The sequence below is a fragment of the Anopheles nili genome, chromosome 2 (genome assembly GCF_943737925.1).
Source record: "Anopheles nili chromosome 2, idAnoNiliSN_F5_01, whole genome shotgun sequence".
NCBI lineage: Eukaryota > Metazoa > Arthropoda > Insecta > Diptera > Culicidae > Anopheles > Anopheles nili.
Genome location: NC_071291.1, coordinates 54,712,743 through 54,738,178, shown reverse-complemented (window position 1 = coordinate 54,738,178; position 25,436 = coordinate 54,712,743). Strand labels below are relative to the sequence as shown.

At 48.1% G+C, this 25,436-nt stretch overlaps 4 protein-coding genes across 4 annotated transcripts in view; 2 read left to right on the top strand and 2 right to left on the bottom strand.

Moving 5' to 3' along the window:
- The window catches only part of LOC128730248 (protein O-mannosyl-transferase Tmtc3-like), a 106,336-nt gene extending 100,328 nt beyond the window's left edge, over positions 1-6,008 (top strand). Inside the window, exons 8-11 of the mRNA XM_053823284.1 lie at positions 3,837-4,589; positions 4,669-4,855; positions 4,923-5,203; positions 5,277-6,008. Of these exons, the coding sequence (XP_053679259.1) occupies positions 3,837-4,589; positions 4,669-4,855; positions 4,923-5,203; positions 5,277-5,999 (1,944 nt within the window). The 3' untranslated portion in view covers positions 6,000-6,008. The remainder of the gene's footprint in view (positions 1-3,836; positions 4,590-4,668; positions 4,856-4,922; positions 5,204-5,276) is intronic.
- Positions 6,009-13,912: 7,904 nt separating this feature from the next.
- LOC128731660 (LIRP-like) lies at positions 13,913-19,766 on the top strand. Its single transcript, XM_053824793.1, has 3 exons — positions 13,913-14,045; positions 19,106-19,316; positions 19,432-19,766. Exons 2-3 carry the CDS (start codon positions 19,106-19,108, stop codon positions 19,629-19,631), a joined length of 411 nt encoding a protein of 136 aa, XP_053680768.1. The 5' UTR covers positions 13,913-14,045; the 3' UTR covers positions 19,632-19,766.
- Positions 19,767-21,698: 1,932 nt separating this feature from the next.
- On the bottom strand, positions 21,699-22,573 carry LOC128726309 (probable insulin-like peptide 3). Its single transcript, XM_053820115.1, has 2 exons — positions 22,347-22,573; positions 21,699-22,256 (listed from the first exon to the last, which is right to left on the bottom strand). The coding sequence occupies exons 1-2, from the start codon at positions 22,510-22,512 to the stop codon at positions 21,943-21,945; spliced, it is 480 nt and encodes a 159-aa protein (XP_053676090.1). The 5' UTR covers positions 22,513-22,573; the 3' UTR covers positions 21,699-21,942.
- Positions 22,574-24,267: 1,694 nt separating this feature from the next.
- On the bottom strand, positions 24,268-25,408 carry LOC128730411 (probable insulin-like peptide 2). Its single transcript, XM_053823457.1, has 2 exons — positions 25,231-25,408; positions 24,268-25,151 (listed from the first exon to the last, which is right to left on the bottom strand). Exons 1-2 carry the CDS (start codon positions 25,406-25,408, stop codon positions 24,829-24,831), a joined length of 501 nt encoding a protein of 166 aa, XP_053679432.1. The 3' UTR covers positions 24,268-24,828.
- Positions 25,409-25,436: the final 28 nt, after the last annotated feature.

Genomic DNA, 25,436 nt, shown 5'->3' with positions numbered 1-25,436 from the left:
TCCCTCGTTTCATTCCTTGCTGGCAGGCGTCAGTTTTCCGCCGCCCCCGGCAAAACGAATGGGAAAAGTGTTGGGCTTTTCTCCCCGAGATTATGTCGCTTCCCGTGGGGGGGGTTCGCCATTCCCTGCACACTAATCGCCGTCGGAAGTGTAGGTACAGCATGACCACTCCGTTGGCATGCGAGATGCATGTTTTCATTGCAATTCATACATTTCCAGTGCACAAGCAAACCGAGCTCTCCCCTCTTTCTGTATGTGTGTCGGCGGGCTCGTTTTTTTTTGCGTGTGTGCTTCTGATGGTTATGCAAAAAAGAAAGGAGAGTGCCACAGTGATATGAGAATAATAATGCCCCCGGGAACACTGTGGGACACTGTCTCGCAAACGGCTAACTAATGCTCGCCGGGCGCCTCGGGGTTGCCAAGTTTCGTTTGGGCGTTTTGATTGCTTCAAAACTGGTGGCTTGCAGGAATGAGTGCGCAGGAGATATAATATGGGCGAGATCCGACGGCACCAAGTGCCTATCAAGCTCGAACGGCCGGTGGGGCCAATTTCACCTCGATTGCTCCCGGAATTATACCGACAGATTTGTTGGGTTGGGTGTTCTTTATCCAACGGAAACGCCTTTGTGACGTTGTGAGATAGTGGAGATTAAATTTAAGAAACTGTCACGCATCTCAAACAACTTTTCGTTTTTTTTTCTTGAGAGATATTGAGACTGCCATTTTTGCCCCACGTTGCAATCCGGCACATCCTTTTTGCACTCTGATGAGCCTGAAAGCTCCGTTGGAAAAGGGACAAAAAAACTCGATCCCAAAAATCAATCATCCCCCTTTTTTTTGGCAAAGAAAGTGGAACATAATCGCTCTCGAAGCGTTAAGAGTGAGTGGGAGAAAGAAAAAAGAAAACAACCCACCCCCAAGTACAGGGTGTAGAAGCAGGCTTGGGCGATAAAATGGCATCCCATCGAGATAAGATCAACCGGCGTTCGAAACAAGCCAAGCACAAACCGACGAGTGCCGGCACAAGATTGAAACGCCGCACGGTGAAACAATAACGATCGAAGAAAATGTGTATTCAATAGCGAGCGAGAGATGCGAGATAGCGAGGAAAAACAGAGGCGTCCTTCCGATCGACGGATCGCTTCCGTTCGGCAAATTGTCCAGCCGACCGGAGGGGGGAACGGCCAAGACGACCAGAAGTAGAAGAAGAAGAAGGGGAAAAAACAATCCATCCTCTTACACACAAACAAAAGTCGGCCGGCTTGTGGCGCAAGTGAACGAAAATATGCTCACCGATCCGTCGAACGGGACGAAAAGAAACTCGGCACCACGTTCACCATGGCCACCGGAACCGAAGCGACGACGCTGACGAAGGTAAATAATTATTTATCGATTATCGGACATCTTTCCGATGCCGGTTGCGCTACGCCAGCGGGAAAGCTCTGCAAGGACAAAGCGAAACAAACTCTCCCCCCGCCTGTCGTTCATCATCTTCATCGCCGGCGTCAGCCATGCAGCTCGATTCCTCAATGGTATCCTCATTATCGGTCGGCCATTATCTAGATTTACCGAACGCGGCGGCACCGGCTTCCGGTGAAGTTGAGCCACCGGTGCGCGAGGAAAACTGTCATCGCCCGAAGATGTCATCGACGCGCTACTCCGTGCTCAAGCACGGCCTACTCCGCCGGTGCTGGATGATTTATCTGATCAGTTTTTAATCGAAAATTTCCCACCCTTCGATAATCGCAAGCCCAAAGTCGCTGGCGCGTGTGTAACAACATTGTCTCGCTTCTCGGGCTGAAGGATAATTGTGCTCCGGATGGGGGGTGCGCAAGCATCCGGGCTGCTTTGTTTCGTATCATCTCGTCGATTACCGCCGATAACGGATCGCATGAGGAATCGAATATTCATTTGTGCGTTTCTTCCGGTGTGGGGCTTATCGGTGGAACGGTGCGTCTTACTGCGCGTGTTTGTCGTACCCGTAGCCCGAAGGTGGGATTATTGTTGGGATGGAATTTAATTAAAGCCATCATTTACTTTGATTGAACGGTCGGTGATGGGGTGGGCTTTGCTTGTTTTCCATGGCAACGCGCGCGTCCATCTTGACGTGGGTTTTCGTTCGTCGGCTCGGTGGACATTGCAGTTCGTATCGAATTGAAGCTTCTGAAAATCCGTAGAAAATGGAGACAATTGCTTGGCGAAAAATAAACTCCAATCAAACGCGGGCGCCTTCTTACCATCGGTATATACAATCGGAAAGGACAAACATTTTCATTGTCTATCACTCCTGACGTAGACTAGATTCGATCCTATTCCACTAACACAGCTTACTTTTCCACGTGCTGTCAAAAGTGAAGCATGCTGGCATTTCCAACAGTTCTGCTGTAAGTGGAATCGGTTGTTATGCATTATTAAGTGAACTTACTTGAAAATGTCTCGAGTATTTTTAGATCCTATCCACTCAACACCCGAAATGCCATCAACAGTAAGAGGGCTTTTGTATCTATTACCTCTTCTGCAATAAAAGACATTTCTCAGAATATCTTTCTCATAATTTCGAAATACATCTTCCATGAAGGAAATTCCGTTTAATCCCATTTTAATACATTGCACATTTTGTATATAAAACTAATGAGATATTTATTGTCATTTGACGCTCTTTCGACCTTGTTGTTTGCCTTTTTATCAATTTAATTACCTCCCTTATTGGATGCCAGAGCGCAATGCACCAACGAAGCATCGTCGCAATCCATTTGCGCTCTGTCATAACATTTTCAAAAGCGTATTATCATTTATTACCATCGCTCTCGAGGACGCACTTAAGATTTGCTTATCCACGCGTACCCATCCACCCATTCAGCCTGGGCGTGGGCGAGCTGAAGGAAATGGGAAACTTTTGCAACTCCTTTTTTCCTCCAGCAAATGCACCGACTGGGCGACGGAAAGCGACCCCCCGGCTTAATCAAATTGTTTGCCCTCGTCAGTTGCGTCACTGGCATTTGCCCGGAGGGAAAACACAACAGCAATGCGCTCCCGGTGGAAAGGATGGATAAAAATGCAACCAGTTGAAGCTTTCAGCAAACGATTGCAACGCGGAATGATGACGCAAGGCTGCTTATTTCTTGATGGCCAGAGCGTGCGTCAACAGTCGAGCAACGAGTCGAGAGGTCTCTCTTGAAGGTTTATTAGAAGAAAAACAAAACGCTCAAGATGATTGAAACAGGTTTAAAGGAATATCGTCGCAGGTTTCAAGGATTTAAAAACAACAATACAACGATAACACGCACTGTGGCCAGTGTAGCGAATTTATGACAATGTATTATTGTTTGTATTGCCGTTTCTTTATGCACATAATTTACCCACAATGTTCATCCCTTTTACGTTGTGCTACGCGGTTCCTATTGTTAGAATCTGGTTCTCAACAAATTCCACTAATACGCTTCGTTGCCCGTGGCATTGTAACGCATACTCTCGCGAACTCGAGTGGCCACCATAGCGAATGCAAGCTAATTATTACCAACAAATCACACTTGTGTCCGGTGCGGTGAATCACAACGAGCAAAAAAAATCCAACGAACAAAATGTCTGCAGAACTGCATTTATTAAATGTGGCTGCATGTCGTGCATAAAAATGCACCCCCCACGTGGTGCAATGAATGCACGTCATCTCGTCGTAATTAGCGACCAGTTATGCTCACTATCGCCTCTCGCAAAGGATCGCATTTTCTTTTGTTCGAATGTGAAAGTGAATTAGTAATTTGTTTTATATATTTATCCCTCACAAATAGCAAGTAAATCCGTACTGAAATATGTACTCTCGATCGCGTTTTTTCCAGGGTTTGGCGTTCATGATCCTGCCGTTCCTGCCAGCATCGAATCTGTTCTTTCCGGTTGGCTTCGTCATTGCCGAGCGCGTGCTGTACATCCCCTCGATGGGTTTTTGCATGCTGGTTGCGTACGGTTTCCACCTGCTGTCTGAAAGGTGGTCCCGCAAGATGACCTGGTGCTGCCTAGGCGTGCTGCTACTAACGCACTCGATCAAGACGTACCACCGGAACGCGGACTGGGAGTCCGAGTACTCGATCTTCATGTCAGGGCTTAAGGTGAACCAGCGCAACGCGAAGCTATTCAACAACGTGGGCCACGCGCTCGAGAGTGAAGGACGCTTCGAGGAGGCGCTGCAGTTCTTCCACAAAGCCGTCAGCGTGCAGGAGGACGACGTTGGGGCGCACATCAACGTCGGGCGAACGTACAACCACCTGAAGATGTTCAAGGAAGCGGAACAGGCCTATCTGAAGGCGAAATCGCTGCTACCGAAGGCGAAACCGGGTGAATCGTATCAAGCGCGCATCGCTCCGAACCACCTAAACGTGTTTCTCAACCTGGCCAATTTGATCTCGAAGAATGCGACCCGGCTGGAGGAGGCGGATCTGTTGTATCGGCAGGCGATCAGCATGCGTTCGGATTACACGCAAGCCTACATCAACCGGGGTGACATTCTGATCAAGCTGAACCGCACCAAAGAGGCCCAGGAGGTGTATGAACGGGCGCTGTTGTACGACAGCACTAACCCGGACATTTACTACAATGTAAGTGTGCTGGAGCAACGAAATAGCGACCATCAGAAGGGAGTTAATTAAATTACATTGCCTTTTTTTTGTTTCACAGCTTGGAGTGGTGTTTCTCGAACAAGGTAAAGCCTCCCAGGCTCTAGCGTATCTGGACAAAGCGCTTGAGTTCGATCCCGAACACGAACAGGCCCTGCTCAACTCGGCGATCCTGCTGCAAGAGCTGGGACGTCCTGAGCTGCGGAAGATAGCCCGAGAGCGTCTCCTAAAGCTGCTGGCTAAGGATGGTGAGGCAAATTCGCATGTCTGAATCATGTGGAATGAAGTAACTAAGCTGTTTTTTGTTCATTGTAGAAACCAACGAACGAGTTCACTTCAACCTTGGCATGCTGGCGATGGACGATCGCAACACGGACGAGGCGGAGAACTGGTTCCGCCGGGCGGTACACCTCAAACAGGACTTCCGTAGTGCCCTGTTCAACTTGGCGTTGCTGCTAGCTGATGATCACCGTCCGCTGGAGGCGGCTCCGTTCCTGAACCAGCTTGTCAAGTACCATCCGGATCACATCAAGGGGCTGATTCTGCTCGGTGACATCTACATCAACAACATCAAGGATCTGGACGCGGCTGAGAATGTAAGTGTGCGAAAAGTGTGCCTCAGCAAGCGAGCTCTCTCTCATTGATCTGTCTCTCTTTCCTGTGCTTCAGTGCTACAAACGTATCCTGCAGCTCGATCCGGTCAACATTCAGGGCCTTCACAACCTGTGCGTCGTGTATGTGGAGCGTGGTAAGCTGCTGCAAGCGCAGGACTGTCTCACGCACGCGCACGAGCTGGCACCGGGTGAAGAGTACATCGGGCGGCATCTACAGATCGTGCAGACGCGCATCAACCGTTTGCGCCAGTCACCGGATGGTAACCGTGAGAAAGAGATTGCCTTCGCCGATTACGACCCGCGGGAATTCGGTGGTACCGCCGTCGCATCCGAAACCGGCGAGCTTCCGCTGGGGAAGGTCCCTGTACATAGCAACACCGATCAACCGGACGGCTTGGAGCATGATCGGGACACCATTAGCGAGCCCGTTCCGTTCGGTAGCGATAGCAACATGGAAACATTAATACCTCACACGCAGCAGCAGCAGCAGCAGAGAAGTCAAACCGTTTCATCACCTGCGGACGGTGAACCGGTTTTTATCGAATCAGAAAACGCCGGAAGCAGAACGTCAACGTTCGCACCGGCGGGTGAAGCCAGCATAAAGCGCGACACATCCACAGATGGACATCCGCGTGCCCCGGGTGCTGGCGATAGTAGTGATAAACCCGTAGAACATTCCAGAACTTCCTATCACCGTCATCCCCACGCGTCCCAGCACCTACGGCGGCCGGCCACCATCGGTCAGGATCTTGACGATCCATCGTCCGGGATGTCATAGCACCATATTCTCGACTACAAGCTAGATTGCTTCAAAATCAACTAAGGACGGCAGCGTCCGACGCGTGAGCTCCCACTGTACATAGGCGCAAGGACCGGAAGCGCGCGAGATACGAGTTGCGGGTGTGGTGTTTGAGTGCGTGTTCCTAGCGGAATGGACTGCGAGATTAACAGGACTGATTTGTTAAACCAGAAACTATAGCTGCTAAGCATTTCGAATGGTCTCCGGCAATCCGATGGGAAGCAGGGAAAGGACATAAGCGCACGAAAGCTGCGCCGAACGTGCATCAAATGCACGCTGATAGGATAATGGAGGGTGGTGCCGCGTGCGCCTAAATGTAGACTAATGGGCGCTGCGGTGGAAAGTGGGGTTAGAGCGTACCTTACCTGACCGGAAGCCCCGCTCCCTTTTTTATTGACCTTTTTTAAGTTTGTTTTTGCGTTGCGTTGAGCGAATTGGTGGTAGCAAATTGTTAGCGCGACCGTGCGGTTCGAGAGATTGTGTACATTGTTAGGAATGGATGGATGGATGTAACAAAAAGGGATATTTTCTATATATACAACCACGAAACGCAAGCGCGGGATCTGAGCAGCATAGCGTCGAAGGTCCTTTGCCCGTTCGGGATGAAAAGGATTGTTAGTTTTACCGGCGACGGGCAAGTGCGGTAGGTTATCGAATGGGCCTTGTTGGTGGCGCAGTGGGATGCGCGCAAATAGACGCGGATGAGAAATTAAGTTTTCTATCAATTTACAACGATCGCGCGACATTCACGGGCACAGCGCGGCAGGGTTGCATGTTTATCGCCCGCTTTAGAAAGCGACAGCTCCCGTGCTTGCGGTGTTTCTGCGAATGCAAGCAAGCCAACGTCGATTCGAAACTACCTGTATCGTAAGAGGGAGCGAATTTAGCACCCGGAAGGAAGATGAAAAAGAAAAAAAAACAACCCCAATTAGGCGAAGAAATTAGCGAACAATTATGCATTTGTATACACACATACACTCGCGCACAGTGAAAAAAAGGATGCGCAACCCAACACACAGGTGAAACTCACTTCAGCTGGCTCGCATGAGCGGGGCATTTTCTTCCTTGTTTTCACGTGTAGTGAATCGCGCTGCGACACACCTTTACAAACGCGATAGAAACCAAAAAAACACACAAACAGACGACCTATTAGACCTATTTTTGTCCGGATCCGGCTTGAAATTTGATATTAAACGTCTGAGAGATTTATGAATGTGCTATGGCTAGCGTAATTGAAGCGATGAAAAGTGTTACGGTATGTGCGTGTGCCTGGACTGAAACGAGTCAAAGCGAAGAGGGGTTACAAAAAACAATTGCTACCCTTATTATTGGTGTAAAAAACAGCAACGTTCGGTCGGAAAGTACGTTCGACATTCGGCGCAGCGGTGTAGAGGAGCGTAGTGAACGATGGTACTAGAAAACGGGGGAAGCGCCGACAAGGATGTAAAAAAAGGGGCGATGGGTGGTCGAAACTGAGGTGAAAATGTGATTGTATAGAACAAAAAAAACCTATAACTGAACGGTGATGGGAATGTTACTTAAGTCAATGCCACAAACACTCCATTTTATTTTACGTGGTTTTTTTTTTCCTACATTAGATGTCGTACTTACATTTTTTTATCAACTATTCGCGTATAAGGACCTTTCCATTTGCATTTGTTTTTATTCGAAACGATCACACTCAATATCGAGTATTATTTAGATCTGATAGGTGTAACGCATTTCTCGGTTCATATTTTTTAATTTACAAAAAAGAAATGCCCCTTTAAAAGGTGTGTAATGCCGGTATGTAAGCGCTTTAGTGTTCCGTTTCCGCAATCACCAACTGCAGTGCAAATCCGTTGGAAGCGCACATGATAGTTTTACAGTGGAAGTATTTGTCCTGAATAAAGACTCACAAGAACCGAACGATGTGATATTATTAATTTAGATCTATTTTACGAAAGAAAAATATAGCCCCTCGAACCAGATGGGTGGCAATAACGTTAAATCTTCAAGGCAATAAATTTCGCCAACATCAAACACCCAAACATCGACTTTACAGATCTCTGTATCAGGCATGATCTCAACACCTTAAGGAAAATGAACTCGATCGTCCAATGAGAGGCCGATAAAACGATGCAGCTCATCCGGAGCATCATCGAAACAGCGCACTAAATGTTCTGTAGTCCTGTTATTAATCTCAAAATTAGTGAACATCGTTCGGGAAGCCGAAAGTTCGAGTAAAGGAAATTCGAAAAATAATCAAGCTCGTAATGCGCCTAAATTTTTACTATATGTATAGCGTTTCAAAAGCTTTTCGATGGGGAAAAGGAAAACAAGAACAAAGCTCATTATCACGTGGTTTTGAAAAACTTAATGAAAGAAAGCGTCGTTTGGGAACAACTACTTTTAATTTCCAAACTTACCCCGAATTAAGTATAGTTCTTAGCTTCACTCATTTAAAACAGAAACATTGAAAAATGCCACACATTGAACTGCATTTATGTTAACAACATGAAGCAATCACTACAAACTACCGCCTCTTCAACAACACCACACAATCAACTCGATCGTTCTGCCATCCCCTCGATCGAGTGCATCACTCTCACCCACACCGTGGACCCGTTCCGGAACTGGCCAGTGGTGGGAGTTGTTTACGTCTTGCAGGTTCGATCCCAGCCAGACGCACATCGGCCCGATCCCGGACGGCGGGTTTCATCAGCCGCTGATAAGCCACGGCCCGCCCGTAGTAAGTAGCCCGGTCCCGACCACCGATTGGAAGACGTGTCAATATTTACTACACCGAGAGGTGGGAGGTGAGAGAAAGAAAAAATAATGGAAAAACGCCCAACCACAGCCCCAGTGCATCCACCAGTTGGTAACCGTAACGAGGGGGCGCTAGATTAGCCGAGGCTTCACCAGCCGGACTGATCCGTGACAAGGGGCTAATCTTTGTTCATCTCGTACCGGCTCGAGTTCCCCGGGTTCGGTTCCCCGGGGATGCTTAACCGCACTTGACAACGACTGCAGCAAGCTTCTAGACTCCTCACCGATACGGGGAAGCTCGCAAGCCTCAAACCTCTGCGACATTTGGAGCCTTCAAAAATAGGCAACATCCGTTTCAAACGTTGTCAGTTTTTTATTTTAAGACCCTCCCGGAACGAAGCAAACAAGCTTGATTTCTTGCTTGATTACGATGCGCTCGAAAATAGCCCGTACCTTTCGTAATAGCATCAGTCCAGAAGACCAGCCTAATCAAGGCGCCACCAGCACGAACCGGCCGTGAAATGGTGATAATCGGTCTAGAGGAATTGACATACATACGTGTGTTTAATCCAACCTCACCGTGGCCAAGGCGCAAAAGGGGTGGTGTCCTCGAAGAAGAAAAAACTGAGCCGCCTTGAGCCGGTCGTACATTCTAGCTGGTCTCCTTTCTCTGGAAATAGCTCTAAATTCTGGGAATCGGCCGGCCCCGGGAAGTAGTAAACAGATAACATTGTGCTGGTGAGCAAACAAATCCAATCGGAAAATGTGCAAACCCAGCCTGATAAGGATGCGCGGTGATGTTGACTCGCCTACACTTTTCACCTGCAAGACAATTACTGATAACTGAGCAACTTCTGAGAAGATGCACTCCGTAAAGCGTCTTTTCCAAGGTTCGAAAGAATTCCACCAAAAGACCTGAATCCCATATCAATGCGTCCCGGTGGAGAGAGACAAGGATTTACAAAAATTCGAGGCCATCAAAGCCCAACGACTTCAAGGCGCGTGTCATTGAACCGCTGGAGGACTTGAACGATTAGACCTCGAGCACGTCCGCGAACGAATGCACACGCGCCTGGGTTGGGTCCGATTTTATAGTTTTGTTTACCACGAAAGTTATGCTTGCATTCTTGAGTCCTCCTCAACCAGACGATTTTTATGCGTTTGTGCCTCCACGTTGGCCCGTTTGCTGCCATTCGTTGCCACCGCCGGAATCATTATTTTTGCTCGTCATCTGCTGCTCGTTCGCCTTTGATGCTTGTTCCTGATGCGGGTCAAACCTCCGTCCCGTGGCCGCGTGAACAGGGCGTGCTATTTTTAACAACCTTCTGCTGCGAAATCTGCAGGGCAAATCTGTCAAACCATTATTTACGGGGCAATCGGGTGGCCCTGCTTCTAAATGTGCCGGAACACGGGCGGGACCCTTTCTACAGCGTCTATTAATATCCGCAGCCCACGGACGGGAGAGAAGAGAAAAAAAAGAGTGTATCCCATGCAAAAATCCGCAATCACGCTGCAAAAGCGAGACAGTTGTGGGGGACGGGAAAAATGGCGCTAAAAATCATTTAACCCCGTGCCCCCAAGGCGTTTCGCGCCACGATTTGTTCCGCGGACGGTGGAATTTTTGCATTATGATTTGCCATTTTCATTCGCTCTCCAACCGGGAAAGGAAACCCACGCCAAAATTGGCGCCCCATGAGGCGGTGGGCGAGGATGCTAAAAATAAATGGAATGCAATAAGGAAGCCTTCCCACCCGAGAGGGTTAGTCTGAGGAACCGTTACGTGATCAAGCGATAAATTGTAGGCTTGGTTAAGGAGTATCTTAATCCATATGCGTGAATCTGACACTGCCATTTGACATCTGTCAAACGGTATACTCATGGTGTACTAAGAATACGCTTTCTGCAGGATCCTAGTGTTATTCATTTATACATTTTCAAATTTTGCGCTGAACTGTTTTTGCAAACGAAAATTCCCGGCAAGGGTTGGCACACCCGGAGAAGGCAAACGAACGGTCAAACGATGTTACTACCAGTCAAAAGGCCCATGTAAATCGTAAATCATCCTTTTAGCCACAGTCGTTGATGGATTTTTGCTGCCCCGAGGCTTTCAAACGAACTTCTTCACCGTCCATCGCAGGCTGTTTTGTTTCCCCAGGGATTGCAGCCACGGTACGACGTGATGTCCCTTCCTTTTAAGGGCCTATGGCCTTTTAGCCATTAAATTTCGCCAACATGGTTTGTGGAGCTAAAAAGGGGGAATTGATTTTAAATGGGAAACCTAAACTGTGCTGATTGCTGTAGCTGTCTGAGAGTTTTAAGTCCTTTAAATGAACAACGGACGAATAAGCAAGAGTTTAAGACTCTTGCTTTCGTATATTTTAAACGCCATTTAGAAGCATTTTGCAAGAATGTCATGATCGTTCACAATCAATTCCGTGCACCAACCACTCCGCACATGGTTTGATAGATCAAAAAGAAAAGCGTGAAAAGAGGTCGCACATTCTAGACACCAAAAGGGCAGCGAAATGGGATGCGCAGGGCCGTCTAGCTAACCTACATCGCTTCACCGATCACAACATAGCCGCGATGTGGTGGCATCCGGCCTAGGGGTGACTTCCTTGGCTTCGTCCGGTCTCTAGGCCGGTGGCGTATCAGTTGATCGTCGGGAGAAACCCGTCAGGATGCCAGTCTGAGTTTGATGCGTTCGCGATAGATTGTTTGCTCAAACCGGGCGCCACACAAAATGGCGAAGAAGCACCACATTGGCGAGTGGTTTTGTTCCCGTGTGATCGCTCAGCTGGCGCCCAAGCTCCCATAAATGGGATCGTCTGATCGTTGGGGTAAGAATGAAAACAGTCTGCTTCCACATAACTTCACCAAACATGCTGACAATCGTTTTTCTGATGTGGTTTTCCTCGTGGTAATGGAGTGTTAATGCGCAGGAAGACAGTTTCACAACGTTTTGTAATCGGTCACCACGAAAACAGGCGATAAAGCGTCATTAGGAGGCAGTATTTCGTTTTTGCTCGTTTTATAGCTCACTAAACGACCGTACGGTCCATTAAGTGATCATATTTAATAAGACTATATTTGTAATCAATTTCCTGCATCAAAGAAGGCTGAAGTGAAAGAGCCTTCCGTGACGTCAATGCCGAATTCTACGTCAATGGTTATGCAGCATACTTCGATCAAAAGCCGCCACCCATAATTATATCCCGTGGCAAAAGAGCAAAAGATGGAGTAATACTATCGGCACTTCCCTATAATTGAAAGCCAGCCGATCGTGAAAGACGTGCAAATATTAGAGCCATTTAGCAGCTGCTAGGAGAAGCACAGACGTCATCTTTTTGGCGTATAATATAACCAAAATGATTTGCTAAATTTAAATACATTTGATCTTCTCTAGATTCATCAATAAAATGCATCTGCAGAGCGTGGCCAACTATCGACTATCTATTTCCCACAAGGAATGTGTTAAAGAGGTATTTTTTTCCTTTTTTTGGCCCAAGACGCAGACAATTGCGTTCGTTTGTTCTGGTATCAGGTTAACGTTATCACTAAGCCTCGTGATCGACCCGAAATTAACATCGCATTATGCGCCAAGCGGAAATCTTGCGAGTCGTAAAGCAGAAAAAAAAACAGAAAAGCAAACGATTAGCAAATACAAGTGCCAAGAACGTCCACTCGCCGCCGGTGGTTGTCGGGCGGAGTGAAACAAAACAAACCGCTAACCTTCTTGTCGGGGCAAAGCGAAAGCGAAAGTACGCTCGCGAGAAGAGCAACCCGCGGCTTGAACTCCATTGCTGGGGGGCTCTAGTGCGAGCAACAAAAAAAGGATGAGATCGAGCGAAAGAGATCACGCGGTGATAAGCACAAATAAATAAACAATAATGGACACACGACACGACCGGCGAAAGCTGATGAGCGTCGGTGGAGCGATCGAGTAACTCACGCAGCCAAAACGAGATCACGATCGTTTCGTGCGTTTACGCCGGTTGGTTGAGGGATTGAAGAGATTTTGGGATGCTGCGTTGACGGCTCAGCAAGGAGCTTACGGGACTGAGTGAGATAGCACGTGTGAGTGAAAGCGAAAGAGAAACACTCTTTGCTCTCATGAGTTTGCACTATGGGCACGCCGTACATCGCGGGTGGACATAAATCGGTGGAAAAATAAGGAAACATGGTCGAAAAAAATCCTTAAAATGCATTGAAAATACTCTCTAATGTTTTATCCTGTTTGGGTAGTAATACTGAATAATAAAACCCCCCTAAATAAGGTGAACACGCATTTATTTCATGTTGAAATTGAATTGTTGGTTTCCTCAGAACAGGATCACCACGATCCGCGGTGTCACTCACCCGCACACAGGTGCCCCCCCGAAAGCTTCCATTTATGGCCATCTCACCATACAACGGTGCACTCCCGACTCAGGGCACCCACGGCCGGCAAAGGGCTTTTAAAAGCGACGCTCGCCGCCAGAACGAGCGCAAATTGCAACTGTGATGTCGACGAGATAGCAAGCCTTTTGCAGGAGCGCCAATCCCATCCCAGCCTCCCGGGGGAAACACGAACCAAAGCCGTCGAGCGTGCGTGCGTGCGTGTGTCGAGCGTGTTCAAGACGGGAAAAAGGGGAAAAAGAACACCCGCTTCCCTGCGCTTCTTCAGGCTCCTGCCGTGTCCTGTACCGTGTTACCGGGTACGGTGTTTGCAACTTCCGCCCGGGGAGTTCCTGTGAGTGTGTGCGTGTGTGCGTGGGTGTGCGTGCGCGGTACCTGCCATCCTTGATGCTCCCTGCTTCCCGATCGTGGGTGTGCGAGTGACCTTTGACCCGTGCGATGTGTGTGTGAAAGCCGGAATCTAGCGATCCTCAACGACCCGATTTTCCGTCCCAGAACAGCGCCTTTGCACAGAACGGTGCATTTTTTTGCATATTTTGTGCGTGCGTGCGCGTGTGTGCGTGTGTGTGCGTGTGTTTCGAGCTCACGTTTGTGCGTGTCCTTTCCGCAAAGTTCCCGAATGCACCGTACCGCGCGAGAACAGTCCCAAAAGGCGCCGTGAGCCAGCCGCAAGTGAAGTCCTTCTCTGAGCCAGCATCCCAGCGTCAAACGCCCACAGGCAGTGCGTGTGTGTGTGTGTGTGTGGATGTGTGCCACCGTTCGAGCTGGCCGCTGGGTGGATTTAAGCATCCGTTTCAATCGAAACCGCTCGAGGACGCGATCGGTTGCCAACGTTACGCGCACTTCAACAGCCAGCCTGCGAGACAACCCTGCGCCAAGGTAGGCAACCCTGTCCGTTCAGTAATCAGTTCAGGGGTTCATCTTTGTTTTTACATCACCCCGTGTCCCACGCTAATCAGTCCAAGCAAGAAGAAGGTGAACCCTTCGGTGTCGCCCTTTTTAGGTTTTTGTTGTGTCGCGCCGGGGTCGATGGTACCCCCCGGTGGGGAGGCGAGATACCCGTCCCACGTCTCGCCACCCTTTAGCGTGCGTGTTGATAGCGCTTAGAAGCCTCATCCCATCGCAAACATGGCGTCCGAGGGCACCGCGCAGCTAGCGATGATTTATGTCACCGTGCCCTTCCTAGTTGCCTCTTGACATGAGGAAGAGGGTGAAGACGGAGCGAGAGTAGGGACGAAGGTTCACGATCCCAAAAAGGGGCCCCTATCGCGACGGTTTCCTCCGCAGGGGTTCAACGAGGCCACGGTTCGCTTTATCAGGGCATCCCGGGGTGCGTGCGTGTGTGTGTGTGTGTGTGTGTGGATTCGGATGCTAAAAATAGAAACACCCACCCGACCAGGGGCTAAGCGTTCCCTGGGGTTGCCCTGCAGGGTTCGAGGGCCCGTGGTGGTTATATTTCAGAACCGCCTGCTTTGGGATTTCCATACGCCTGCTGTGATCGAGGATATGCGTATTTTGTTTTGTGCTTTTCTCTCTCTCTCTCTCTCTCGCTCTCTCTCTCTCTCTCGCTCTCTCTCTTCTTTACGGGTTATTGATGCGTCTAGCCGTCTGACGTCCCGCCGGGGCGTGGTGGCAGAATATCCGGACAAAAACAAAAAAGGGCACAAAACATAGCAACCAACCATAATAACCCCAGATGTAGGTCAGACAGGGATTGCTGATGATCGGTTACGGGCTCAAATACCCTTAGCAAAAGCTTACCCTAGGGTTTCTATTCAAGGTGCTCGCGATTACACTTAATTTATTACTGGTAAAAGGAGATGAAAAGCTGATTAAAAACACACACACGCACACACAGGAAAGCCTGCCACGCAACATAATTGGCAGCGCGAATGCGCGATCACTGCCCTGAACGAAACCGGAATCATAGCGTAACAGCCTGCAACAATGTTGTGCGGGTTGCAAAAAAAAAGGGGGGAGAAAAAATATCCCCCTCATAAGAAGACCCTTAGACACGCAAGAGAGACAACAGAAAAACGCACCACCCTGTCACAGGAATGATCGCGCGGCGGCTTAACGGGTGCATGCTCTCATCCGCCGAAGGACGGTTGTGACTATTTTTAGCCTCCACGTCCGTGTCCTTAAACCGTCTTCCATCGCCAGCCCTGCCTCGGGTTGAAAGCCACGCGAAAGTGGCCACAAAAAGGGGAACCCAAAAGAGAAAACCACCTCGTGGGAAGGGCAACTCGAACGCGAACGAGCATAATGGGGTTGAAGCGAGGGGTCGGGGGGGTAGAGGACAGAAAAGAGGAGCAACAACAACAACATCAACACAACGTAAACAAGCGGTCAAGCGCCCAACGGATGCATCGCGGCCACGGAACCGATTGAGACTCCCTTGCACGCGTTCAGCGAGTGATTGAGTCGTTTTCGCTTCGACCTGGGTTGGCGTTGGGAAATGGTCGTCTCATCGCGCATGCCACAACAGGGCAGCATAAGTATGCTGCACCATAAGCAACCATAAGGCGGTCAGCACGTCGGTGACTTACCTTGTGGCGCCGGTTTGCGTTCTGCGCCGGTTTGCGTTCTGCGCCGGTTTGTTATTTTCTCTTCACAGGGTTTTAGCGCGTGTTCGACGGTTTCGCTCGTTCGCTTCGTTTTATTACCACTTCTGCAATTGCACCCGGGGCGCTCGATTGCGCCATTTACGTGCCGGAATGTTGCCGTTTCTGTCGCCTGCTTCGGCTGGGAGAGGGACGTGTTTTTTTTTCTCTCACAAACGGCAGCATAAAAGTCCATTTCCAGTGGTCGTGTGATTACTACGGCTCATTTGCGGGCTGACGGTGGAGTTGGACCGTGGGTTAGGTCGTCAGGGGACAGGTGGACATCGTGTGAGGAGAGACCACAAGAACCTGAGCCCTTTGCCGTTGGCCTAATTTCCGTTATGACGATGTTGGCGAAATCCTTCTCTCTGTTGAATCCAAACACCCGCTTGGTTCTTGAAACGTGACCGACTTCTTATTTGCTGGAGTTGGTGTTTGTGCTCATAAGCGCATTATGCGAACCTTTAATGATCGTGTCAACTTCTTGGAAAAGAGGACTTCAGTGAGCATGAACCCACCTAAGCGAACTCGCAACCGATCGCTTCAATTCGCGTGCTACAAACTCCAACTAACCCTTAAAGGCGGTTCAAAGTTCAAAGAGAAGCGCCCTTTAAAATTGGAAATTGCGGCGTGAGCAATCAGCGTAAATTCGAGCCCACGTTCTCTGCCCTCAAGCTGTGTTAACTCGCTCTCGCTCTATCACACACGCCTGTATGATTGGCCCTTTGGAGATCACAAATCACGCCCGGTTCAGCGAGCCAGACGGAAAGTTTAAGTCCGGGATAACCCCCACGAGGGGCGAACCGGAGCCGGTTCTAAATGAAATCATTTGTTTCCATTTGGTCGCGTCCCACTGGGCCCCTTTTCCTAGCTCTCGCTCGTGCGCGATAACGATGTCAAGCGACCCAAAAGCCGTGTGTTAACGTTCTCTCCCCGGAGGTGATGCTTTTCGTCTGCTTCTGCTTGTAGTCGCTTCCCTTCGAACACTAGCGGGCATTTGACCAGCGCGTTTCAAACCACCGGCGCGTATCTATTTCCAGCATCGTGCGGAACACAACCACCGCCCACTACTGAGCACCAATTGGCTTGCTCAGGAACCGCCGGGTGCAGTTGAACTTTAGCCCACACGAGACTCGCCCGTACGCCCATAATTGCCAGCCGTACGCCACAATGGGACCATGAACCCACCCAAACGAACCCTTCCGTGGGGGAGGTGGTGGACGTTGCAAAAAAAAACCAAAAACGAAAACAAGCCCTGCTCAATCCATCAATCAAAGCAGGCGCGTAAGTGTGCGCGCGCGCGAAACGCGGCTGTCAAACGTACCACCGAGCTGTCACCTACCTCGTGCGCGGGATGTTTTGAAGCGGGAAAAAAAGGGACCTGCACTCAATTGAACCCGAGTGTGGATCTTATTGAGGAAAGCAAGAGAGAGAGAGAGAGAGAGAGAGAGAGAGAGCACATGAGCAAGACTCTAAACCCATTTGGAGCCCCCGCCGTTGGGTTCAATTTATTCATTTTTATTCATTGACCACGGGGAACCGGCCAACTTCGGTTACGGGATGTCATAATGTGCACACACGCGCGCGCGGTGTTTTGTCACCGAAATTGCCGATTCGCTTCTAGCTGCCGGATATTTCGCGAATTTTCTTCCCACTCCGTCAGCGCGTTTCGCGTTATTAGACCAATTGGCTCGCCTTTTTTTTCGGCGTTTGGAGGATCCACGCCTAGCCCCTCGATGGTTTGGATGATGGGGGCGAGACGGATTCGCTAAAAAGCGATGGATTTAGATGACCGAAGCGGTTCGTCTATAGCCGGGAGGGTTCATTGACCTTGGAGACGTGGCGACGTGGCTGATTGGGAGTCCCTAAACGAGCGTGACATCTTCCGGGCTTTGGGCGAACGGACTTCGCGTGGGGTGCAGATTTAAATTGGGGGAAAATTGAGGTCCTTCGGGGGAGATTAGAGACAGATTGACGTCAGCGTCCCCAAGAGTGAAGTTCCTTTACTGCTCAAAGATTTAACGGCACTCGCGGGACTGGCTGAAAAAAGTGCAACAAGAAAAGCAAGCTCCATTCTGCCAGATTTCGCTGATTGGTTTATTGGCTATGGCGGCTTAGAGCTCGAGTGCGCAAATCGTGAAACAAGCAGCCCGTCGGATCTGTTCCGGTTCCCAAGGGCACTCCGGTGGACTATTCCTGTGGCCTTCAACCGAGTGCGCCAAGCTTCGCTAATAGGGGAGGTGATTATTTCTTTCAATGAACCCCAATTAATTGTGGCGCATCATTGGTGCTGACGGCCGCTCGGGCACGCGTTCTCACGTCCAGAAAACGAAACGTGTTATTGAGTAGAAGACTCCAAAAAAACCCATCGCAAGTGGGGAAGAAAATTCGAAAGCCCCTTCGACAGAGCAGGACCCCACTGGGGACCCCAGGGTGGGCTGATTATCGCACCACGCGATCACACACTCAAGCAGGAATCGAGGGTCGATTGCCCTCGCTGTCAATCTTGCAACGGATGGCTCGCAAACAAGCTGTTTGTGCCGCGTGTTGCGGCGTTGCACTGACTGAGCTCATGCCGATGTTATTCGAGGAAAGGAAATTCCATTTCTTTTCGCCACCGTGTTTCGACCGTGCTTTTCTTCTTTTTGTGCCCTTTTTTTTTGCTTCCTTAATCATGGTTGATAAGGGAATGGTCGATCAGTCATGCCAACCGGAGCACTCGAAGCGAGAGCAGTCAATTTTTTTTGTACCACCAATCCCGTCGAACCACTCTCTCTCTCTCTCTCTCTCTCTCATATACACACTTACTCGCCGTGATCAAGGAACAGGAACAGGTTACAAAACCCAAACAGCCGGAAACAACTCTGACCTGCTCCGGGGAGATCGCCGGACGGAGACAGCGTGGAGTTGTTTACTTCGGTCTTAATCTGGGTCCAAGGTACGAGTGGCACAATCTCTTCTACCACTCCGGATGATCTTCCCTCCCTCCAGAGGACCGCTTTAATTTGTTGCTACTTTTTTTTTCCTTCATTGACCTCTGTCCGCAAGCTGCGACTGGTATGATAAGCGCCTGCGAGCGGCATCCGTGAGTCAGCTGTTGGGTTAAATGTTATTGTTATTGGATTTAAAATGGCCAAACTAATTAGGGGTACTTAACACACTCTCGTGATTGCGCATGCTCGACCTTTCCGCGATGTGATGATCTTCATCGAGAGGGAAACGCGTTCTGTGAGACATTGAAACATTTCGTGGTGAAACATTTCACTGACACATTTCAACGGCCGTATCCTTACGATTCCCTTTTTTTCTTTGCTTCTTTTCACCTCCCTCCCACAGATGCGGTCCATCATCGTCGGCATGAACTCGATCCTGCTCGCAGCGGTCATCATTCTGTTGCTGCTGGACGAGAGTAAAGCCACCTCAACACCGAACGGTGACGCCTTGATCAGTCAGCTAACACGCTCGCGCTACTGCGGTCGTCGTCTTACGGAAACTCTGGCCTATCTCTGCCAGGGCCGGTACCCAATGCTGACCCACTATCGCACTGGTAGGTGTTCTGTGAGGATCTCTTGCTCTCCGAAACCCCCGGCAGCCTGTAACCTGTCATTGTAAACGTGTTGTAATGCTTCTCGTGTTCTTGTGCCTTTTACACCATCCCACAGACTACTACCACGATCAGCAGCAGCAGCAGCAACAGCGCGTGAAGGTGGAAGTGGCCACACTTCCGGACAGCCTGCCGCCGGGTTTCCCGTACCCAGGCACGGGCGTACATCGACGAAATCGGCGCAGTTCCGGTGGCATCTACGACGAGTGCTGCAAGAAAAGCTGCTCCTTCGTCGAGCTGCGTACCTACTGTGATTGAGAGGCCAGGAAAAAGCTCCTACGCGAAAACAACACAAAATGGACGTCACTCCATCGCACGTCGTGCTAGCTAATCAATGGCTTATAATCAACTATTGCTTGCGTATTATTCTATCCAGGTTACTTTGGCAGGCTACGTTTGCTTCTCGCTTCCCAAGCCGTACGTTGGTGTAGATCAATTGCTATTATTATTATTATTGATATTATAATTTGTATAGGATATTCTCCACTATTTACGAAAGCTTCCTATATTACTCCCGTCCCTTTTACCGTACCCAAGTTAAACGCTCTCGAGGAAGAACTAGGGACCGTTTGGGCATCTCAAGCGTCTCAAGTATCGTGCTACTAGTGCTTTTATTTTGCTCGCCCTATCTCAGTCGCCTTCCTCAGCACAGTGTCTCAGAAGAACCGTAAGGTTAAGTGACCTTAGGTATTGCACGAACGCCAACAGCTGTATGCTTGGCGATGTAAGGCTTCCTGTTTCACTCTTTTTTTAAACATAGAAATTTACATCAAATTTTTGTTTTACTTTTACATGCAAGGATATTCGTCTCAAGCTTCCCATATATATTTTTTTTTTGATACAAGTATACACGTTCGAGTATAACGATAATATACATAAATATACAGCGCTTCTGTGTTACGGACGGAGCGTGAGACGGAATTTCGATGTCGTCAGTGAAACAAAAAACCGGTACCAGTGGGCACAGAGATATTGGGCACAATCGCATCAGGAAAAAATTAAACAAGGGAAAACCCCGAACGCACCCAACCCACTGATACCGAGTTCCGTTCCGTTGCGCGAGTTCGAGTGATAGTGTATAGGCGCGTGTCGAGGCGCAAAGTGCAGCACTTAGGCCTTGCAAGGGCTAACCTTCGGCGACCGGTGGTCCTCTCGTGACAAGTAGACCTTCTGAAGGACACCGAGGACTCGCCGGTGTACCAGCACCACGCGGTCTCTCGGTATATTCGTATTTATTGCTATCAGACGCGGCGAAAAAAGGGGGAAAATCGAAGCGATAGGCGCAAGGACAGTTGTGGGTGTGTAGTTCTGCTAGTAGCATGAGGATCGGATTTAAATTTACAACCATTACAAGAAGCTCTCGTCGGGACACGTGTGCCGGTCCCGCTCAGTGTCTCCGGAACGAATGTGATCGTATTTGCCCGTGGGCTCGCTCCCTGTGTGTCACTAGGGTAAGCCACTGGGAGGTAGATGTAATAGATGTAATTAAAGTAAGCATTAATCGCAATGATCGAAACGCCGCGTGTTCTCTTGCTTCTTTCCGTTTTTGATCCGAAAATAAATATGGCTCGCGTGCTCCGGTGCGCTTCATTCCGTAAGGGATCGCAAGGGATCAATTGGTGCCCTGCACGGAAAGAAAAAGCTATGCTACATGTAGAACCAGACCAGACCGGCACACTGACGCCGGCACCAATTGACCGTTGCCCGGACGGTTCGGTCTCGCGAACTCGATGACTCCTCCGGTGGGGTAGCCTGATCGAGCTGATAACCTACTCCTCCTGGGGGTAGGATCACATTCCCTGTGCGTGATACACTCGCGGCATGGTCGGAAGAAAGGTCTTCGATCGTCGTCTTGGGAAGAAGCGTACATCGGGAAGTGGATGTGCATCGCTGGCTGGGTTGTTTTGAGTTTCATGCTACAAGTGTTATGAAATGGTTCTCGTCTCGTCGATGCTCTTCTGCGGGTGCGATCGAGCGCAAACACAACCGCCTGACCTTCAATAATATGTGCCTCCAGTCTATTGATTGCATTCTCCTGCCCGGCCGGGGGTTGTTATTTTCATCTCGGGGTTTTGCTCTTCCACCGTCCCGGATTCCTCGATTCGATGACATGTAAACCTCGTTTCCGCTTGGCGAAACCGGTGCAAACTAGGTACGGTGATTACGATTGTTCATGCGTGGTGCGTTTATTTTGTGCCACGGCATCTTCGCTTGCATTACGCGCGTGTACGTGGAATTCTACCCGAAGGATAATTCCGTCGCATCGTCGTTAAGCACAACGGGTGTGGAGAAGAGATTAAGACACCACCGAAATGTTTTGCTTTGCAATAACTCTATTTATAGCTCCACTGAATTAGACATTGCGGATCTTCCCATTACATGATTATTCTATCTCATAGCGCTAAGGATGTGCCCGTTGATTTTTCTCCCCCGCTGGGCGCATAAAGCTACTAAAAGTAAACTCACTAGACTCGCCGCTGGTTAGCTCTGGCTTCCCTCTCTTGTTTTCTTCTGAAAGTCTTGGCTTTGGAAACGCATATCGAAATATTTTACCGAAACGTGCAACATTCTACAAACTCACGACGCCCGGTGCTGCTACCTTGCAATAGGATAACAACTGATCCATGCTGCAGTCCTTGTAGCAACACTCGTCGGCAACATTTCGTCGGATCCGTTCCATTACACCTTTATGAAATGCTCTCCCGTAGCGTGTGGTGTCGTGCGACGGCGATTTCAGCTTAAACCAACGCGGGAACCAATTTTTGTGGACCACGTTTTGCTCGAACTGTGGCACTTCGTTGAAGCTCATTTCTTCGTTGCTATCTTCGCTAGACGAGCCGAGCTGGTACGTTTCTGGATGTCCAATCAGTTTCTCACCGAATCCTAAAAAGTATTGAAAAATACATTAAGTCTCATGAGACGTCATTTTGCAGTGCACTGTAGAGAACGCGCCTGAAGGTATGCAATACCTACCGGTGTTCCGTTTCACATCATCCATAGAGTAATATTCTACGCAGAGAAAACTCAGCACATTGGTAAGCTGGACGCCGCAGTATCGTTTAGCCGAGGTCGTTTGCAAATTACCGAAAATCACCACCAAACAGCAAACGTTGTACAGAAAGAAGCGTACACTAGCCATGTCACTGGATGGAATAACTTTTGCAAGAGCACACGTTGTTCGTTAAAGTTTCTTTGGTGGAGCCGCTTCCGTACTGCCGAACAGAATGAACTAGCTCGAATATCGAGCACCGTTTATATACCACGCTGGTTCTCACTCAATTTTGCTATCCTTGGCAACAGTCTTTACAGACGCTTTACAGACGGAAAGGCAACACCCCTTTACCATTTAATTTCAAGTGCTAGTGTGGGGTTTTGCACTAATCACACCCACGACGTGAAAAATAATGCAAAATCCCACGCCGAAAGTCCATTTGAAAATGTATTATCTTTGTATTAATTGAAATTCAGTACAATGTTTAGTTTAAATTTGCTTTTCTGAAATAGTTGCATTTTTTGACCTAAACAGCAAGGCGAAAAAATGGTCATCTAGTGTTTATGTATGCAGGCGCTCATACTAATCCTGAACGATGACATCCTCAGCCACTTATTATGCAGCGAAATTACGCAGCATCCTGTCGAACGCTATTAATGCGCTTGATGCAGTCGGATAGGGCAAACTTCCTGTAGTATGCCCCAGACATCAATGCATGTGGGAATTCCAGGACACGTTGATTGTTCAGTGAATGCTCAAGCAACCGTTGATAATTTACGACAGTAAAGTTAAGGATTTAACATCTACCTTGTAATTTTTTTTCATTTGTTTAACATTCATTTGTTTACCATAGTTCAACGGACCATCATCTAAAAGAACCGCTATTCAATATGCTACACTTTTGGGCCAACTAAACAATAAATAGTATCCTGAATATAGGTTTACAGAGTATCTTATGATTTTTCTACATTCAAGAAACACAAATCTAAAAAAATTGAACAAATATGTAAGTTAATCTATTGTCAGATTTATTTATTAGTTGAAATCAAATCTGTAAGAAATTAAAAACGCATCAAAGTAAATTAAAAGCAGATGGTAGTAAAATGAAACTCAGGGAACTGATAGTAATACTCAAATTCTGCTTTAATTGAGCTTTATCATTGCTAAAACGCGTTTGAGTATGTTCAACCATATTTAGGGTTAAGCATTAATTATTATTCATTGATCATCGAAAAATAATCATTGTAAAATAAACATTAAAACCAACATCTTTTGATTAATGATTGTTTATTTATGTTTATTTTCAAAAATCATTTATAACGGAAAAATAGATCATTTATATCAGTCAATTTTGCTTAGAGAATAGATAAAAAAACTAGACAATATTGAAATATTCTGCGTTCATTGAGGCCCATAGCCTATTAGGAAGAGTGCTTTACTCAAGCATGGCGAACTTTAGTTTGAATTCTACTAAACCGTTACGGAGATTATTTGTCAAAGGACATTTTGCTACATCAGTCGGATAAACCATTCACCTTAGTTTGAATTCTACAAAACCGTTGGAGATATTATTTACTCAAGGACCTTTTGTTATATCAGCCGAATTGAAAATTGATGGGACTCGAAAAGGGTATAAACACTAGAGATCTTGGTATCAATTCTCAGGGTTTCTTGATGTTGTTCTTCTACCAAGTTCTCATGATTCATAGTCAGTTGTGAAACTACTTCAGGATAACGCATAGCATTGCTCGATGTAGCCACTTACAGTTACTGGCGGAAGCAGCAAACGAAGTCATGCATTATCCTTGATCACCACTGCTCAAACAACCTGTGGATTGTTTTCTTTCCATCATCCACTTCAGTCAAAAATATTTAAAAAAATTCACTCGTGTTTGTCGGAAATATTTCAGTTTGCAGTTGCCAATATCGATAAAGTTTATTCTATAATATCCATACAATAATACCGTAACTGAGCGGTGAAGCGTAGCTCCTACGGGATGAACAATAATAGTACGTATGCACCTCTCTATCACCTAAACTGCTGGCTGCGATCACGCAAAAATAGCAACATCGTAATAAAGCAATCATCCGATAACAGTGAGCTTGAGAGCTTGAGGATAAAGGTTTAGTTGGATCCATAATTGAACCCACTAGAAGTAGAGTTTGTTTGTGTCGTTATTTGTGTGTGTGTGTTTTTTGTACGGTTTTGTACGAATCATTCCTCCCTACAGCGCAATAAGTAAAGGTGCAGACATCGTGTCAAAGGCTGCAGCTTATCATTCTCTTTGAGATAGTTAATCATTTTCATACATGTATAATAGGTAGTAAAATACTTCAGTGACTAGGCACAGTGCACAACAAAATGGGTCTTCCCCGGGGGTCATCCAAGGGCAGCGGTTCATGCGTGTGGGATAGCTATTTACTCCAGAGACTATGCAATGTACTCAGGAACCGACCGGCCTCTTAGTAGCCACTAGCTTTTTTGCAGTACTGCAGCAACTGGTTCATGCCGCAGGGTCGCAAACAACACTCCTCTACGATGCCTCCGCGACTCTTGCGGAAACGTGCCGGTATCAACTCGTTATGTCCGGTTCCACGATGGTACATGTAGTTCGGCGGATAGACCATGTTCATCCAGACCGGTACGGAACCGTGATCCTCCACCATACCGACTGACTGCAGCTGTTGATCGAGGATCATCTGCTGCTGTTGCTGCTGTTGCTGCTGCATGCTATCGTCAGCGGTCATCCACTCATCGCTGCCCATGTCCGTCTTAAAGGTGTCACCTATTTAAAGGAAGAACGAAACGAAGACCAAAAGTACAAAGCTCAACTCCACGAGGAATGATCAGTTAGCAGTACTTACTGGCTTTTTTGTTTGCCGTATGAAGATCGGGAAATTCGTCACACAGGAACGAGAGTACTTTCACCAGCTCAGCTCCACAGTATCGTTTGTTTGCCGACACAACCGTAATCGACCAGAGCAGCACCAAGGCTTGCAGTGTGTAGATGGTACCACTTCCGACTCCGTTGGACGCTGACATGATGGCGATTAGGGCGCTCTTTCTTTAA